Genomic DNA, 16120 nt, shown 5'->3' with positions numbered 1-16120 from the left:
TCAGCTCGGGCCGGCCGCTGCATGGCTTTTTGGGAATTGTAGTTCCCGTGCGAAGAGCCCGGGAACCAGGGTACCGCCGCAAGCCACGCTTCCCAGAACGCACAGCGCCAGTCCCTGCCAATCAAAGACGCGGATCTTGGAAGGAGAGCTGGGGGGAAGAGGAGGAGCTGCGCGGCGCATGCGCGGTATGTGTGGCTGGGGAATTCATGTGGAGGTCAGAGTGGAAGCAGGTGAGAATGGAGCAGGGTGGTTGCGGCCCCCGACGGGTTGTCTCCGTGGTCCCTCTGAGCTCCCATGCCTTGAAGTTTGGGCCGGTGGGACGAGTGCGTGGGTCCACCTGGTGTCGGAAGGGAACGGGGGTGAGCCTGGGAGGAGGTTGCGTTAGAGTAAGGAGGTGTGTATGGGGGCAGGGTGAGGAATAATCCAGAAGCTGTTAGAAATGGAAAGGCTGAGGGGTCAGGACCGGGAATTCAGGTCTGGTAGAGAAATATTTAAATGCACGGGGAGAGGTCAGGGTAGTCTCAGAAGTTGTGATCTGGGGAGGAGGGAGGGGAGGCCGAAGTGGATGACCACTATGGGGCGGAGCAAGACAAAGTTAAGTGCTTGAGTGGATTCGAGTGAGATCGGCGTTGCTCCCGCCCACCCCGCCCCTCTCCCTCTCGCTTTGCAGCCGTTTAGGGCCTTTCTGGCCCAGTTGGTTCTTGTGGTGTGTTGGCCCCAGAATGTCATCCAGCCTGTGCTTCCGTAACAACAGGTCGTTCTCAATCCCGGATGATAAGCAGCAGCAGGGTCAGGAGTTTAGCTCTGCCTTCTAGAACGAGACCTCCAGGTTCTAATCCTGGTTGCATCACTGCTAGCTGTGTGATCTTAGGCTCCTCCTGTGACCTCTGTGTGCCTCAGTTTCCTCCTTTGTAGTAATCCTCATAGAGGTTGATGTGAGGAAGACTGCCTAGTGTCATTCTTTTGCTGTTGTAATCACATTCTTTTCTGAGCCCAAATTCCAAGGAATTAACCACACAGACTCTCCTGGGGCCTGCCTCTCCAGGAAAGGGGAGGGTGGTCTGGTGTGGTGCTAAGTATCAAGTATCAATCCCATAATCCCATGCCCTCTTCCTTTTTTTTTTTTCCTTTAGGGCACTGCACCCAAGGCCTGTGGAGGTTCCCAGGCTAGGGGTCGAATTGGAGCTGCAGCTGCCGGCCTATAGCACAGCCACAGCAACGAGGGATCGGAGCCACATCTGCAACCTGCACCACAGCTTGTGGCAACACCAGGTCCTTAATGCACTGAGCGAGGCCAGGGATCGAACCCACATCTTCATGTATACTAGTCAGGTTCATTAACCACTGAGCCACGACAGGAACTCCTGCATTTTGAACCACCTGCCCCAGGCCCCCTTTTTTCCTTTTGTTTCTTTTTGTTTCCTGTTTGGCTGCCCCACAACATATAGAGTTCCCAGGCCAAGGATCATACCCAAATCGCAGTTGCAGCAACACCAGATCCTTTAGCCCACTGTGCTGGGCCAGGGATTGAACCTTGGTCCTGGCACCGCAGGGATGCCACTGACCCGTTGTGCTGGAACATCCCCAGGCCCCTTTTCTTAAGTGGTAGAAAAAAAGCAGCAGAAAAAAGAAAAGCAAAGGGATTGATAATACCCTTTGAAAGCTGCAGAGTGTTATTTATGAAATGTCCTTCAGTGGATGATTCAAAGCTCTCAAGAATGGGGAAATAATGGAGTTCCCGTTGTGGCTCAGTGGTAACAAACCCGCCTACTAACCATAAGGACAAGGGTTCGATCCCTGGCCTCGATCAGTGGTTAAGGATCTGGTGTTGCGGAAAGCTGCCTTGTAGGTCAAAGATGAGGCTCAGATCTGGTATGCCTGTGACACAGGCTGGCTACTACAGCTCCAATTTGACTCCTAGCCTGGGAGCTTACATGCGCCACACGTGTGGCCCTAAAATGACCAAAAACAAAAAAACAAAAAAAGAATGGAGAAATAAACAGCCAGCTTCAGAAGTACCCGTGATGTCTCAGAGAGGGCTTTCTCTCGGGATTTTGGGATCTAGTCTTTTGTTTATTTTATTTTCACCCCTAGGTGTGAGTGGGTCCAGCAGAAGGAGACATGGCTGCCAAGGTGTTTGAGTCCATCGGCAAGTTTGGCCTGGCCTTAGCCGTTGCAGGAGGCGTGGTGAACTCTGCCTTGTATAATGGTGAGACACTGAAGGGTGGTGGGCCACTGCCCTTTGCCAGAAGATGTCTGTTGGTCTGCCTGGCCCATGTGACACTCCTGTGGGCAGCCGCTGTCCGTGAATGTGTTTGTGACCAAAGACTGACCTGCCACCATCCTAACACCGTATAGTTGCATTGTCATCAGAGCCTCTGTCCCTGTAGCTGTAAGGTTCTCTCGGAGCCTAGATTCACAGAGAGCCTCCCAGCCCAGTTTGGTGTTTCCGGTTGCTCTTGTTCTTTACAGTGATGCTGCAGCAGAGTGTCAGGGTTTCTCTGGCCAGCTGAAATGGAGATCTCGTTTGTTCCCTTCTGCCTGTGTGGGGGATAACTCAAGGGCTTTAGACCTTTGGTGACCTTGTCCTTGTCCTGAACAGGAGCTTTTGCTCTGCTGTGGTTGGGTCATTCCAGAGAAAATAGCGTTGAGATGCATTGCCCAGCTTTCAGCAGTGTGGCAGGGCTTTAAGCTGGTTTTTCATCCACTTTCTTGTGTGACCCTAGGCAAGTCACTTTTCCCTCCCCAGGCCTCAGCTTTCTCATGGTCGGGCAACAGTGTTGAACTAGTGTATGTGTAAGACCGCGTCCAGCTCTGATGTTCTTGAACTTTCACTGTTGGAAAGCAGCAGTGGACTGACCCAACTCACGGAGGATTACTTTCAGGGTAAAGACAATCGAACCAGGGAGTCCCCTTTGTGGCCCAGTGGTTAACGAACCCAACTAGAATCCATGAGGATGTGGGTTCAATCCCTGGCCTCACTCAGTGGGTTAAGGATCCGTCATTGCCATGAGCTGTGGTATAGGTGGCAGATGCGGCTCAGATCCTCCATTGCTGTGGCCGTAGTGTAGGCTGGCAGCTACAGCTCCAATTAGGCCCCTAGCCTGGGAACCTCCATATGCCACGGGTATGGCCCTAAAAAGCAAAAAAAAAAAAAAAAAAGATAATTGAACTGACCACAAAGTGCAAAAAGGCAGATATACTCTGATCTTTTTGGCCAGCCCTGCATGGCTAGACATCATCACCATCACTCATTTCTCTCTCAGTCAGCAAGACAGCTCTGTAGCCCCTTAAAACCGTAGAGAAACCAAGCTATTGGAAGTAAAGAGTGGGGCCTTCTGAGTTGTAGGGTTGCCGGAGTGAGGGTGCTGTTTCTGCGCACACTGGGTGAGGCTGGAACCGGAGGGAATGTGGTAACAGTGAAGACCTTGGTGAGTTTTAGAAAGTTTTGAGAAGTGATTTCTGGAAATGCTTTGCGAGTTTGGGAGTGAGGTGGTTAATCAGAAAATCAGCAGCCAGTTGTTTCAGAGAGAAAGGGTGCTGAGGAAAGCTCCTGTAACCAAAGTCCTTGGGAAGACACATGGGAGTGATTGCTTTGTTTTGTAGCCATTTAGAAGCCTCTAGAGGTCAGAAGTCTGGGAATGTAGAGCAGGAGAGGGGAGACTTAATACATGAATAGAAAGCACTGGGAGGAGTTCCCGTTGTGGCTCAGCAGTAACCTGATTAGTATCCATGAGGACACAGGTTCCATCCCTGGCCGCGCTCAGTGGGTTAAGGATCCGGTGTTGCCGTGAGCTGTGGTGTAGGTCGCAGGCGAGGCTTGGATCTGATGTTGCTATGGCTGTGGTTAGGCCAGCCGCTATAGCTTCCATTTGACCCCTAGTCTGGGAACTTCCATATGCCTTGGGTGCAGCCCTTAAAAAGCAAAAAAAAAAAAAAAAAAAAAAAAAAAGGCGCCAGGGATCTTTCAAGGGCATGATCATTTTGGTTAACGGGTGAAGGGATTTTTCTGACCCATCGTTTTCCTTCATTCCTAGTGGATGCTGGGCACAGAGCTGTCATCTTTGACCGGTTCCGTGGTGTGCAGGACATTGTTGTAGGGGAAGGGACGCACTTTCTCATCCCTTGGGTACAGAAGCCAATTATCTTTGACTGCCGCTCTCGACCACGTAACGTGCCAGTGATCACTGGTAGCAAAGGTGAGTCTTGTGTGTGGGTCAGGGCAAGTGGAGAGTCGGGGAGGCTACTGTGAGATCCAGAAGGGGTCGAACTTCACATTGTAAGAGTTCCTGGCATATCTTTCCTAAAGAGTTTTATGTGCCTTTATGCAGCATAGAAGGAAATAGGCAACCCTTCGAGATACCCCTGGTTTGGTCACAGACCACCACAGCGAGGCAGATGCTCTAATACAGTGAAATGCTTGACAGAGTTCCCTGGTGGCCGAGCAGGTTGAGGATCTGGTGTTGTCCCTGCTGTGGTTCAGGTCGCTGCGTGCCAGAGGTTCAGTAGCTGGCCCAGGAGCTTTTGTATGGTGCAGGCGCAGCCAAAAAAAAAAAAAAAAGAAAGAAAGAAAAAGTTACTGATGGAAGATAATGTGAGAAAAAGAATGTGTACATGTGTGTGTGTGACTGTGTCACTTTGCTGTACAGTAGAAATTGACAGAACACTGTAAAGCAACTATAATGGAAAAAGTAAAAGTCATTAAAAGTTTAAGATAAAGAAAGAAAACATTGTGGTTGGGGAGTCCCTGGTGGTCTAGTGGTTAGGACTTGGCGCTTTCACTGCTGCAGCCCAGGTTCCATCCCTGGTCTGGGAACTGAGATCCCACATCCCGCCACTGCAGGCTGTGGCCAAAAAAAACAAACAAGCAAACTTTATGGCTTAAAAATGCTGACCAGCCTTTGAGCCTTGGGTGAATTATCGAAGTAACATCACAGATCATTGATCACAGATCACTACAACAAATCCGGCAATGCTGGAAATTTTTGAAATACTGCAACAATTACCTAAATGTGACACAGACACAAAGCAGATACTTTTAGAAAAATGGCACAGATATGGAGTTCTCCTCGGGGCGTAGCAGCAACAAATCCAACTAGGAACCATGAGGTTTCAGGTTCGATCCCTGGCCTCGCTCAGTGGGTTAAGGATCCGGCGTTGCCGTGAGCCGTGGAGTAGGTCGCAGATGGGGCTCGAATCTGGCGTGGCTGTGGCTGTGGTGTAGGTTGGCAGCTACAGCTCCGATTGGACCCCTAGCCTGGGAACCTCCATATGCCGTGGGTGTGGCCCTAAACAAAAAAAAAAGAAAAGAAAAATGGCACAGATAGACTTGCTTGATCCAGAGTTGCCACACATCTTCAATTTGTAAAAAAATGCAGTGTCTGCAAAGCACAATAAAACGAGGCGTGCCTGTATACTGGAGATCCGCGCACAGAGCCGTACAAATTTAGAGAAATGCACGCAGATGTATTTCAAGAGTTACCCGGTGATCCAGGTTTACAGAAATCTAAATGCGCCTGTGCCCCCTCAGTTGACCCTTCCCAGTCGGTTCTCATTCCCCAGGGTGACTGTAAACTGATCTCCAGCCCGTCTGTTGGCCTTCACAGCTGACTTAGCCTTTGCCCTGCTTCCCAGGGCCTCTGCTTCCAGCAGTGCTGCACTCTCATGGCTTTCGCACAGGCCAAAGCCCACATCCCCAAGTCTGGTGCCTGGCGCACCACTGGCGTCCCAGTCGGAGCCTAAAATGAATGGCTGTTCTGGTTCTCCCCTCTTCCCACCCCCAGAGGTGCACGGGCGGTAAACGGAATGGCAGGTACAGGCTCAGGGGTGACGTTTCTGTGCAGCAAGGGGAGAGGGTTGAGGGGACGTCGCTGATCCTCAGCAGATGTTTGCTTTCTGTGGTGGTGCCAGGCCTGGGGCTGGGTCAGAGAGCGGGGGTTTAAAGACGACGGCAGCAGGCAGCAGGTGCCCTTAGGAGCTCGGTCTAGCTGGGAGGTGGTCCTGCGGACAGGCAGTTAGAGGGAAGCGTGGCGGGCACAGCCTGTGGGGAGAGCAGAGAGGAGCCCGCTTACGAGGCACATGCATCTGCTGGCACTTGAGAGGGAGATGTGTGGCGGGCTGAGGAGGGGACGCGGTGCATTGGTGTTGCATCGTCTGTCCTGTTGCCCCCCCCCCCCCCCCCCCCCGCCAGCCGGGGAGAGGAAGGAGCCTTGTAAAGGGTCCGGCTTAGCAACCGCGTCAGAGGACCTCAGTGGTGGGGTGTGGTTAATCAAGAAAAATCCTATTTTATCTTACAGGCCTGGTTCTCAGTGTTCGCTCTCTCCGGGAGTGCTCTCTCTCTCTACCGTTTAGTGGTTACACGGTGCGCCTCAAGGGTACACTGTGCACCTCTCTTCAGAACTTGATGGGAACCGCAGAGATCAGGGACTCGTGTGTGAACATGTCCCACATCTGGTGCCTGGTTCAGAGCTGCTCTCCCGGGCGCTTGGTCCATACTGCTGTGACCACGAGCAAGCTCTGAGCACTTTAGCGCCAAGCAGGCCTGGGTTGTCAAGGGGAAGTTTTAGTTCCCTTCCCGGATTCCTTTGACCGGGCCAAGTAATTAGAACTGGCCTCTTGATGCGTCTGATAACCCCTTCCATCTGGTGCGCGTTTGTCAGAGTGCTTTTATGTCTGTTTCTTCCTTCAGTTTCCCCCCACTTGCCTGGAGGGCAGATGAAATTGGGGGGTGGGGGCGTTCTTATAGACAAGGAGACAGGCTGAGATGGGCTAAGGCTTGGTGAGGCTGTGCAGTTAGTACACAGCGGGGTCGGGGCTGCAGCCAGGCCTCGGGCTGCTGGTCAGCTGGACCCACGATCACCTCTCCACAGCCCCCAGCCACAGTCACCGGGCCTTGGAGAAGCCTTGCACTGCAGTTCTTGGCATTGATTTGTTTTCTTAAAATATTCACTGCTTGGAGTTCCTGTCGTGGCTCAGTGGTTAACGAATCCAACTAGGAACCACGAGGTTGCGGGTTCGATCCCCGGCCTCACTCAGTGGGTTAAGGATCCGGCGTTACCGAGAGCTGTGGTGTAGGTTGCAGACGCGTCTCGGATCCCGTGTTACTGTGGCTGTGGTGTAGGCCGGCGGCTACAGCTCTGATTCAACTCCTAGCCTGGGAACCTCCATATGCCGCGGGAGCGGCCTAAGAAATGGCAAAAAGACAAAAAAAGTAAAAATACTCAGTGCTTCAAACATTCCGTGGCGCCTATTGGACGTATAATCTGAGCTTGTTTATATCCAAGAACATTAGGATGCCCTGAAAAGCTGTCATCACCAGAAAGCTTTGAGAAGCTTTTAACGCAGGTGCTCTGCTGGGTTCTCTACCAAGGCGACCACGCATATAAATCGCAGCAAATCTGGGTAGGAGAGGTCACAGAAGGCCACTGGGGTTTTTATTTCTAACCCCAGCATTTGTCCCCAACCCTAAGATTTACAGAATGTCAACATCACCCTGCGTATCCTCTTTCGGCCGGTCGCCAGCCAGCTCCCCCGCATCTTCACCAGCATCGGGGAGGACTACGACGAGCGTGTGCTGCCCTCCATCACCACAGAGATCCTCAAGTCCGTGGTGGTGAGTGGCAAAGCCTCGGCCTCCAGCCCAGCCCCCCCGGAGGTCCCCGGGTGACAGGAAGAGCTTGGTGGTGGCTCGTTGGGCCTCCGCTTCCTCCTTATCCTGACCGGCTCCTCTGCCCTCCTTTGGAACCAGGCTCGCTTTGACGCTGGAGAACTGATCACCCAGAGAGAGCTGGTCTCCAGACAGGTGAGCGATGACCTCACGGAGCGAGCAGCCACCTTTGGGCTCATCCTGGATGACGTGTCTCTGGTAAGAGCCTTGGCAAGCCTGTGGGGGAGGGCGCATGGCTCCATGGCTGGGTAGACACCGTGAGGTCCTCCCTACGATTTGCCTCGACGAAGACTTGAAAACGTGGAACCTTCCTGATGGTATGAGGCGCTCCTCCTTGGGTTCGTTGGACCTCCCATGTGCCACAGACATTTTTCTTTTGATTTTTGGTTCCACTCAGAGGGTCCCCAACCACTGGACTTTTCACCTTCCCCCAAACTGTGAGTGTTCTCCCGCGCTCCCCAGGGAGTGATGTCTCGCTTAACCCCGTTTGACACCGGCAGACACTGCCCGGTAGAGACTAGAGAACAGCTTGGAGAGTCTTTCTCCCTAGCACGGACCTCCCAGCCTGACCCCTGAGAATTTCCTGACACTCAGGGTCTGCAGCACAGTCAGGCGAGGCCTGGGAACTCCCCGTGAAAGGTGATAGAGTGTAAACGAGTGGTTCTGTTGCCCAGAGCCTGGCACTGGGGGTGGGGGGTGGGGCATCTCTGAGGCATAAGCCATCCTCTTGAGACCATGTGGTCTGTGTGGCTGTATTTCTATGACATCGAATGCCTTAACACAGACAGAAAGCAATACGGGCAGGATAGCATTTCAGATCCAGGAGGATGAGGGGAAGGGGGTCGTGTTTCGGATTCTCTGGGAAAAATCCTTTGGCGTGATTTGTTCGGGTGGTGAGCTAGTGTTTCCTGTTCAGTTCTCCTGTGCGTCGCTGGGGAGAGGCACCACTTCCCGCTTTTCGCGCCTGTGCAGCTGTTTAAACAGCGACCCTGAGTGACATCCAGCACCCAGCACTCACCCCAGGGCACTGCTCCACCTTGCAGCAGCCACCTTCCAGCCTGGGAAGGGCTGCTGGGCTCCCTCTGCTGGCTGGACGCCAGGCTGCGGCCCCGTGGCTCCTCTGACCAGGGCAGCGCCTCAGGCTCTCCCACTCCCTCTCAGTGTTAAGCTACACACCTTGGCCGTGTGAAAACGCTGAGTAAAAGCCCAAGGAGAAGCTTGGCCTTTCGCTAGACGTTAACCACACACTCCATTCGGGGGAAATGCGGGCTGACCGCAAGAAACCCTATCTAAGAGGTGTGAGGAGAAAATTAGATTTCAAGAGGAATGTGCTGCCCTCAGCTGGCCCTTTTAGAAAGCAATTTTAGGAGTTCCCGTCGTGGCGCAGTGGTTAACGAATCCGACTAGGAACCATGAGGTTGCGGGTTCGGTCCCTGCCCTTGCTCAGTGGGTTAAAGATCCGGCGTTGCCGTGAGCTGTGGTGTAGGTTGCAGACGCGGCTTGGATCCCGCGTTGCTGTGGCTCTGGCGTAGGCCGGTGGCTACAGCTCCGATTCAACCCCTAGCCTGGGAACCTCCATATGCCACGGGAGCGGCCCAAGAAATAGCAACAATAACAACAACAACAAAAAAAAAAGACAAAAGACAAAAAAAAAAAAAAGAAAGCAATTTTATTCCTTAATTGCACATTGCGTTTTCATGTCTCAGGATTGTATTTTCATCCCCAAACCTTGAACAAGAGTCCAGAAATGGAGCGGGCAATGGAGAACAGCTGCAGTTTAAGAGTTATTAGGAGTGTTAAAAATTTTGAAGGACAGTGGATTGGGATTTACTCTTGGGGGGTTCCCTCATGGTTCAACCGGTTAAGGAACCAGTGTTGTTACAGCTGTGGCACGGGTTCGCTCCCTGACCTGGGAGCTTCTGCAGGCTGCAAGTGTAGCCAAAAGAATAAAAGTAGAGGGGTTCCCGTCATGGCTCAGTGGTTAACGAATCCGACTAGAAACCGTGACGTTGCGGGTTCGATCCCTGGCCTCACTCAGTGGGTTAAGGATCCGGCATTGCCATGAGCTGTGGTATAGGTTGCAGATGCGGCTCGGATCCCGAGTTGCTGTGGCTCTGGTGTAGGCCAGAGGCTACAGCTCCGATTAGACCCCTAGCCTGGGAACCTCCATATGCCGTGGAAGCGGCCCTAGACATGGCAAAAAGACCAAAAAAAAAAAAAAAAGAGTAAAAGTAGAGGTTGGGAGGGTGGGGAAAGAAATGAAGCAAGTAGAATTTGGTAGCAGAGCCAATGCTGTCGTCCCCTTTCTTCTTTCTGTTTGATAACAAGTTAGAGGAATAAATAAGTCACCCTAGACCAGGCCTTAGAAGTGCTGGGATCCCTTGCACAGTCTGAACTGTCCCGATGCGACTGTCTCAACACTTCAGCAATGTCTCGGTCATGCCTGTTACTAGGGAAGGTCTGTGGGTGATCAGAATTTTAAACCTTCACCCTAAGCGATATCTTTCCCTGCCTTCTCTTACTCTTCTGCCTTGACCAGAAGCACTCAGGCACAGGCAGTACCGTGGTTTGCACAGTCCCGGTTTGGAAACCTCACCCGTCCTCCTCCTGTTGCGTGGTGGAGGCGCTGTGAGGAACACGTGGACTGGTTAATCCATAAGCACCAAGCATCATGCTCTTGAATCCCTGAGAACCAGCTGCATCCCTCCCTCTCAGGGGCTCACTTTTCCATCTGGCTTCTCTGGGGGCTTCCAGCAGGCCATCAAAGGACCCTGGAAGAGCACTAGTCAGCGGTGGGGGTGCTGGAACCCCCCATGTCTCCTCCCCTAGGGAGGTGGTCAGTTGAGTGATACCTTCTGGCGCCCGTGGGCTGTTTCCCACCCGAGGGGGCAGCATGATGCACAGGGGCACTTTGGGCAGCCGCGGATTCTGGAAGTGCACTCAGGTAGGGCACGGATGTGGAGGTGGAAGGGTGTTCTGGCCTCATGATGCCTCCAGCTGCTAGAGCCATTCCTGGCCTCTTCCTCCAGCGGCCATGGGGGCCTTGCAGCAGCGCTGTCTAAGCAATTACACTGCCTGGTCTCGCGCTCACTCTCTCCCCTTAGACGCATCTGACCTTCGGCAAGGAGTTCACAGAAGCGGTGGAAGCCAAACAGGTGGCTCAGCAGGAAGCAGAGAGGGCCAGATTTGTGGTGGAAAAGGTGAGCGCTCAACCAGATGGCAGGAGCCCCTCTCCCCCTTCCTCCTGTGCTCCGCCTCCCGGTTTGCTGGGTGGCCTGGAAATTCATCATCTGTCATCTCTTCTTCCGGGACATCGGAAGGGGATTGAAGGGACTCTGCTCCTGCAATTGGTTCCAGAGTCTTTGGGGTCCAGTCAGGGATACGTGGGGTTATGTTCCTAAATCACTGAAGGGTAATTTTTTTTCCACTTCCCTAAGATCAAAAACACTCTCCCACAAATAAAGATGTTCCTTCTGGAACATTTTCAGCTTCACTGAGAAGTCGTTTTTAACCATGGTTACACAGTGAAAGCTGACAGCAGAAAGGATCAAACGTTGCGCCAGATGTACCATCATCACTGGATTTTTTTTTTTTTTTTTTTTTCCCTCAAGCACTAAATCCGTCCAGATGTGTCAGAATGGGCTGGGACACAGCATGTTTGCATGGAGCCTGGTCTTTTGGTCTTTGCAAAGATGTATTTGCTTCTTGTACCCCCTTCGCCCCCCGACTAGTCGTCTTGGGTTTATAGTCCTCATCCAAGGGGGTCCTCAGAATCAGAGAATAGAGGGGTTTATGGGTAGACGTTTAACTCCAGAGCATATCACTCCGTGTGGGTGGCGACTTCTTGCTCTCCTTCCTCTCTCCAGCACCTAGAACCTGTCCACAACCGTGCCTGGGCCTAGATGCTAAGGATCACTTGTTGAGTGAACAGTCCCAGAGCCTCCGTTTAACAGCTGTGTGTCCAAACAGCTGTGTGTCCATTGCCGAGAGGCTTGGCACTGTGCTCTCCTCCCGTCCTTCTGAAGGTCGTGCTGTGCAGGTCGATGCCATCCTGTCCCAAAGGGTAGGGAAAGCCCAGGAGAGCTCGTCCTGGTCAGGAAGCAGTTTAGCTCCTGTCTAGGGAGCGTCCCCTGTCTGTGGTCCTTCCGAGCCACGCTGGTCTTGACCGAAGTCGCTTTGACTTGGAGCTGGAGGGAAAGACGAGGGTCGGTTCCTCCTTCTTTCTCTCCTGGTTTCCTTGGCCTGGGATCCTCAGAGCAGGGGGGCTGCATTGCGTTGTTATTCGTGTTCTGGAGGACTGTGAAACAAGACAGCGGTTTCTGCAGCCACCAGAAACATGTCCCTGCAGGGCTGAGCAGTGGGCATGATGGGCGAGCGGAGGATTGGGCGGCCAGTGCTTGCCGACCCCGCCTGCAGGGGGCGGCCCATTCCCAGAGTGCCTTTCAGGGCCCAGTGAGGGCGCCTGACCGGGTGCTTTTGAGGCCGTAGCCTGCCGTCCGGCACCCCGACCTTGCTGTGACCTTGGTCTCCCTCTGCCTCTCCGCCCGCCGTAGGCTGAGCAGCAGAAGAAGGCAGCCATCATCTCCGCCGAGGGCGACTCCAAGGCGGCGGAGCTGATCGCCAACTCGCTGGCCACTGCGGGCGACGGCCTCATCGAGCTGCGCAAGCTGGAGGCCGCGGAGGACATCGCGTACCAGCTGTCACGCTCCCGGAACATCACCTACCTGCCGGCCGGCCAGTCGGTGCTCCTCCAGCTGCCGCAGTGAGGCCCGCCCCTCCCGGGGCCACTGGACCCCAGCCCCGGTGATCTCAGCCGCTCCTTCCTTCTCCCACCCCAGAAATCACTGTGAAACTTCATGATTGGCTTAAAGTGAAGGAAATAAAAGTAAAATCACTTCGGATTTCTAATTACTCTATCAGACGAAGCTCTTTCATTCCTCTCATTTCCATCCCCTCTTTTTATCCACCTCCCCACCAAAAATTGCCAAGTGCCTATGCACACCCACTTGGCTCCCGTCTCGGGGGCCTGCTGGCGCTCCCACCTAGGCACTGGCAATGGGCAGAAGAGAGGCAGGGCTGTGAGTGGGACGAGCCGGGCAGGACGCTGGTGGCCTCCAACCGATCAGTCATTCAAGACCTGAGGCCCATGCAGCTGAACTGCGAACACAGGCCTCGGTTTTTTTCCAGTGGTCCCTGCACAGAGAGGTGCTGGGGAGGGTCCGAGAGGAAGCGATCTGTCTCTCAGCATAAGGCTGATTCTCTTTAACTGGGGCCAGCGGAAGCAGGTGTGTACAACCGACGTGGACTGAAAACTCTGCCCCTGTGAAGGTGGGTGGGCCTGATGTGCTGCCCCTCAGGGTCCTAAAACTGGAGTGGACTCGGCTAGTGAAAGAGCGGCCCTGGACCGAGATGTGAGTCCTGCAGACTTCCTGTCCACCCCCCACCTTGGTGTCAAGTACCGGCGGAATTCCAGCTTGAAGGATTGCATCCTGCCGAGGCTGCACAGGCCTGCCAAAGACGTGTGCGTCCTGCGTTCCTGGCTCCCTCGTTCAGAGACTGCCCTTACAGAGGGCTCTGCGCCTGTGCCTTGAAACAACCACCAGAAGAAAACAAGTGTGTGTAAACTGCTATCAATAAATGACATCCAGACCTCCCAGCTCAGTCGTAATGGGTTTGGTGTTTTCACTTTGTTTTCTGGGTTTTTTTTTTTCTGGTGGCAGGCGGGGGCGGGGGGGGGTGGTGGTTGCTTGTTGGAATTCATGGGTTGAGGACAGAGCATTCTAGTGGTTTTTGTGTGCTGGTGTTTGTATCACCGGCGAGGATAGACTCTCCGGCAAGGCAGAAAATGCTTTGGTTTCAGAAGACACTGCTGTGTTCCAGGTCCAGCTGCAGCCGGAAATAATCGGTGGTGTCAGGTGAGGTTGGTGGCAATGTGGTTTCCTAGGGAGGTGAGGGTGGATGGAGGTTCATTTACCCGTGGCTTTTGGTGCCCCTACAAACTGAGCGTTGTAGGCCCACCACCAAACGAGAGATGGACATAAAACACCCGTGTGCTAATAAGCCCTCCATGCGCTCTGGATAGACTTTGCTTTTTTTGGCCACCCCGAGGCATATGGAGTTTCCGGGCAGGGATTAAATCTGAGCTACAGTTGCAGCTATGCTGGGTCCTTTAACCCACTGGGCTGGGGCCAGGGATCAAACCTGCCTCCTGGTGCTGCAGCAATGCTATGGATTCCACTGTGCCACGGCGGGAACTCCTAGATAGGTGTCTACATTCATCAGATGGCTTCAGGTGTCCTGCCTGTCGTGGGCTTGTTTTGCTTATTCCGCTTTGCTTGGATGAGGAAAGGATTCAGCCTTTGAAGGGGGGCCGGGTTTATGCACTTTGAATGGCAGAGAGGGAAAGCCGACCTGTGACCGAGAAATGAGCCAATGCCAGTCCCAGTTCAGATCCTCATAGCAACAAAACGGCGACGGCAGCGTACATTGAGCCCTCACCTTGACTGTGCTTTAACCTCTGCTCTCAGGTTAATCCCTGGCTCACCACCTGGCCAAGGAGAGCCGTCTCTTTAAGAGGACGCCGCGAGCTGGTCTCTGACCTGGATCCTGCAGTTCCTCTCCCAGGGTGATGGGCCTGCTGTCAGCTGGGAAAGGTGGGGCCTGAAGCGCAGACTTGGGGCAGGCCGGGGTCTCTCCGCTGGGGTCTCGTGCGTTCCCACCACTGGGAGCTCTAGGACAAGGGCACGACGGGCTCCCAGGGCCTCTCCCAGGGCCTCTCCGCTGGGGTCTCGTGCGTTCCCACCACTGGGAGCTCTAGGACAAGGGCACGACGGGCTCCCCACCCTCGGCTGACCCTCCCACCAAAGCCTCGTTCTGCTTGATGCTCGGGAGCCTCGTCCAGCCCATCTCCCCACTGTCTCCCTGGCATCAGTTAGCCTAGGATATGTCTTCCCACTTGCGGGGGTTTTGTTTCTTGGTTTTTGGGTTTTTTCCTGTAAGAATAGTGAGGCCTGCAAGGTGCCTGGACTCGCAAAGTGCGTGAAAGATGAGCAGAAAGAGCATGACTGCTAAATAGGTTCCAGACCGGCTTCCACTCGGCCGCCTTCCTCCTTTCCTGCTGTTTATTGCCTTGGACGCCTGTGGGGGGTGGGGGCAGGAGGCTACTCTTCCCCAGGCCCTTTTTAACAGAGCAGTTGTGTTTCTTGCAGTCGGCAGGAGATTGGGTTTCTCACCCAGGTGTGCGAGGGGGGCCCTCCCCAGCTTCTGGGGTCCTCCTGCCTCCAGGTCAGCCCTTTGGCAGTGGCGGTGGCAGGCAGGCAGGTTCCTGCTGGGTTTGCCCCGAATCCTCCCTGCCAGGGATGGTGCCAGGGGTGGCCCAGGGGCCTCCTTCTCCCTTGACTTCCGCCAACTGATTCTTTTCACAAATGTGCAAGGGCTGTGAACTGGCTGCTTAGCCCCAGAGTTCCCCCCGATGGCCTCCGGGTTTCTCCAGAAGCTGCCACAATGGGCCTTTATCAGCGAGGGATTCCCTGGGCCTCGGATCAAAAAAGCCGTGTCCTGTCCCTGCCGGGGAGGGGGCCGAGCTGGGAGTGTCTTCATCCCTCTCCCCCTCGGTCAGGCTCAATAGTTCCCTTGTTCAGGCCCGAGGGTCTCTGACTAAGAAGGCAGTGGGCGTTGGACATGGGGTGGGAGAGAAAAAAACCCTCCCAGGCTTGCCGTTTTCCTTACGACGGCTAGTTTTACACAGATTCTGCCAGTGTGGACTGATGGGGTGGGGAGCTGTGCTGTCCTCCCCAGGTGGGTCCATTTGAAGGACAGGGAGAGGCCATGGGGTGTCAGTCAAAGCCCGACTTAGCAGATGCTGCTCTGATCAGCTAGTGGTCCAGCAATCAGGGGGGCTTGCGGTGAGGCCCTCCCCCGACCTCTGCCGTCCAACACTGTGAGCAAAGCAGCCCGCCCTGACGGTAGCCTGGGTGAGAAGTTCGCAGGAGGCCATACTTGGTGTCCCCGCCTCTCCCAGGCCTCGGGTTCATCCTGAACACCGCTCTGAACTTCGTTTTTCTAAAGCAGATCTCATCCTCTTCCTCTTGAAAAACCTTCCGCAGCCACTCCTCCCTCCCTGGCTTTATAAAGTGCAGATGCCTCATCCTGGCTAGAGTTCTAGGCCCTCCGCTTGCTACCTTTCTAGTCTAGCTTCAGACTTTACTGGCTGCCTTCACAGGCCAGCCTCGGGGCTCCCGTGTGATAGGAAGTGGTGTTGGAAAACGCCAGTGGGAAGGGGCAGCGGCGACTGGCACTGATGGTGGGAAGCAGAGTTGGTAGGGGTGCTATAAGACCTCCTTTGCATGGGGAGTTTCCGTCGTGGCTCAGTGGAAGTGCATCTGACTAGCATCCAGGAGGATGCAGATTCAATCCCTGGCCTCGCTCAGTGGGTTCAGGATCCAGCATTGCCGT

At 54.1% G+C, this 16120-nt stretch overlaps 1 protein-coding gene across 4 annotated transcripts; it reads left to right on the top strand.

Annotated features, from left to right (window-relative positions):
- Positions 149 to 13322, top strand: PHB (prohibitin). Of its 4 annotated transcripts, none has more exons than XM_003131560.6 (7): positions 149 to 230; positions 2095 to 2209; positions 4038 to 4199; positions 7470 to 7612; positions 7748 to 7864; positions 10771 to 10866; positions 12220 to 13322. In XM_003131560.6, exons 2-7 carry the CDS (start codon positions 2122 to 2124, stop codon positions 12430 to 12432), a joined length of 819 nt encoding a protein of 272 aa, XP_003131608.4. In that variant the 5' UTR covers positions 149 to 230; positions 2095 to 2121; the 3' UTR covers positions 12433 to 13322. The 4 variants fall into 4 exon arrangements, with proteins under 4 accessions (XP_003131608.4, XP_020922794.1, XP_005668921.2 ...); XM_021067135.1 differs by having other exon boundaries at positions 223 to 323; XM_005668864.2 differs by having other exon boundaries at positions 223 to 394.

This window comes from Sus scrofa, chromosome 12 (assembly GCF_000003025.6).
Source record: "Sus scrofa isolate TJ Tabasco breed Duroc chromosome 12, Sscrofa11.1, whole genome shotgun sequence".
Lineage (NCBI taxonomy): Eukaryota > Metazoa > Chordata > Mammalia > Artiodactyla > Suidae > Sus > Sus scrofa.
Note: the sequence above shows the minus strand (reverse complement) of the source record. Positions and strands in the feature narration are given on the sequence as shown.

Coding starts and splice junctions, on each gene's coding strand:
- PHB (XM_003131560.6), top strand. CDS start 2,122: ATGGCTGCCAAGGTGTTTGAGTCCATCGGCAAGTTTGGCCTGGCCTTA. Junction 2,210..4,037: donor GAACTCTGCCTTGTATAATG/GTGAGACACTGA, acceptor CTTCATTCCTAG/TGGATGCTGGGCACAGAGCT. Junction 7,865..10,770: donor TCCTGGATGACGTGTCTCTG/GTAAGAGCCTTG, acceptor CTCTCCCCTTAG/ACGCATCTGACCTTCGGCAA.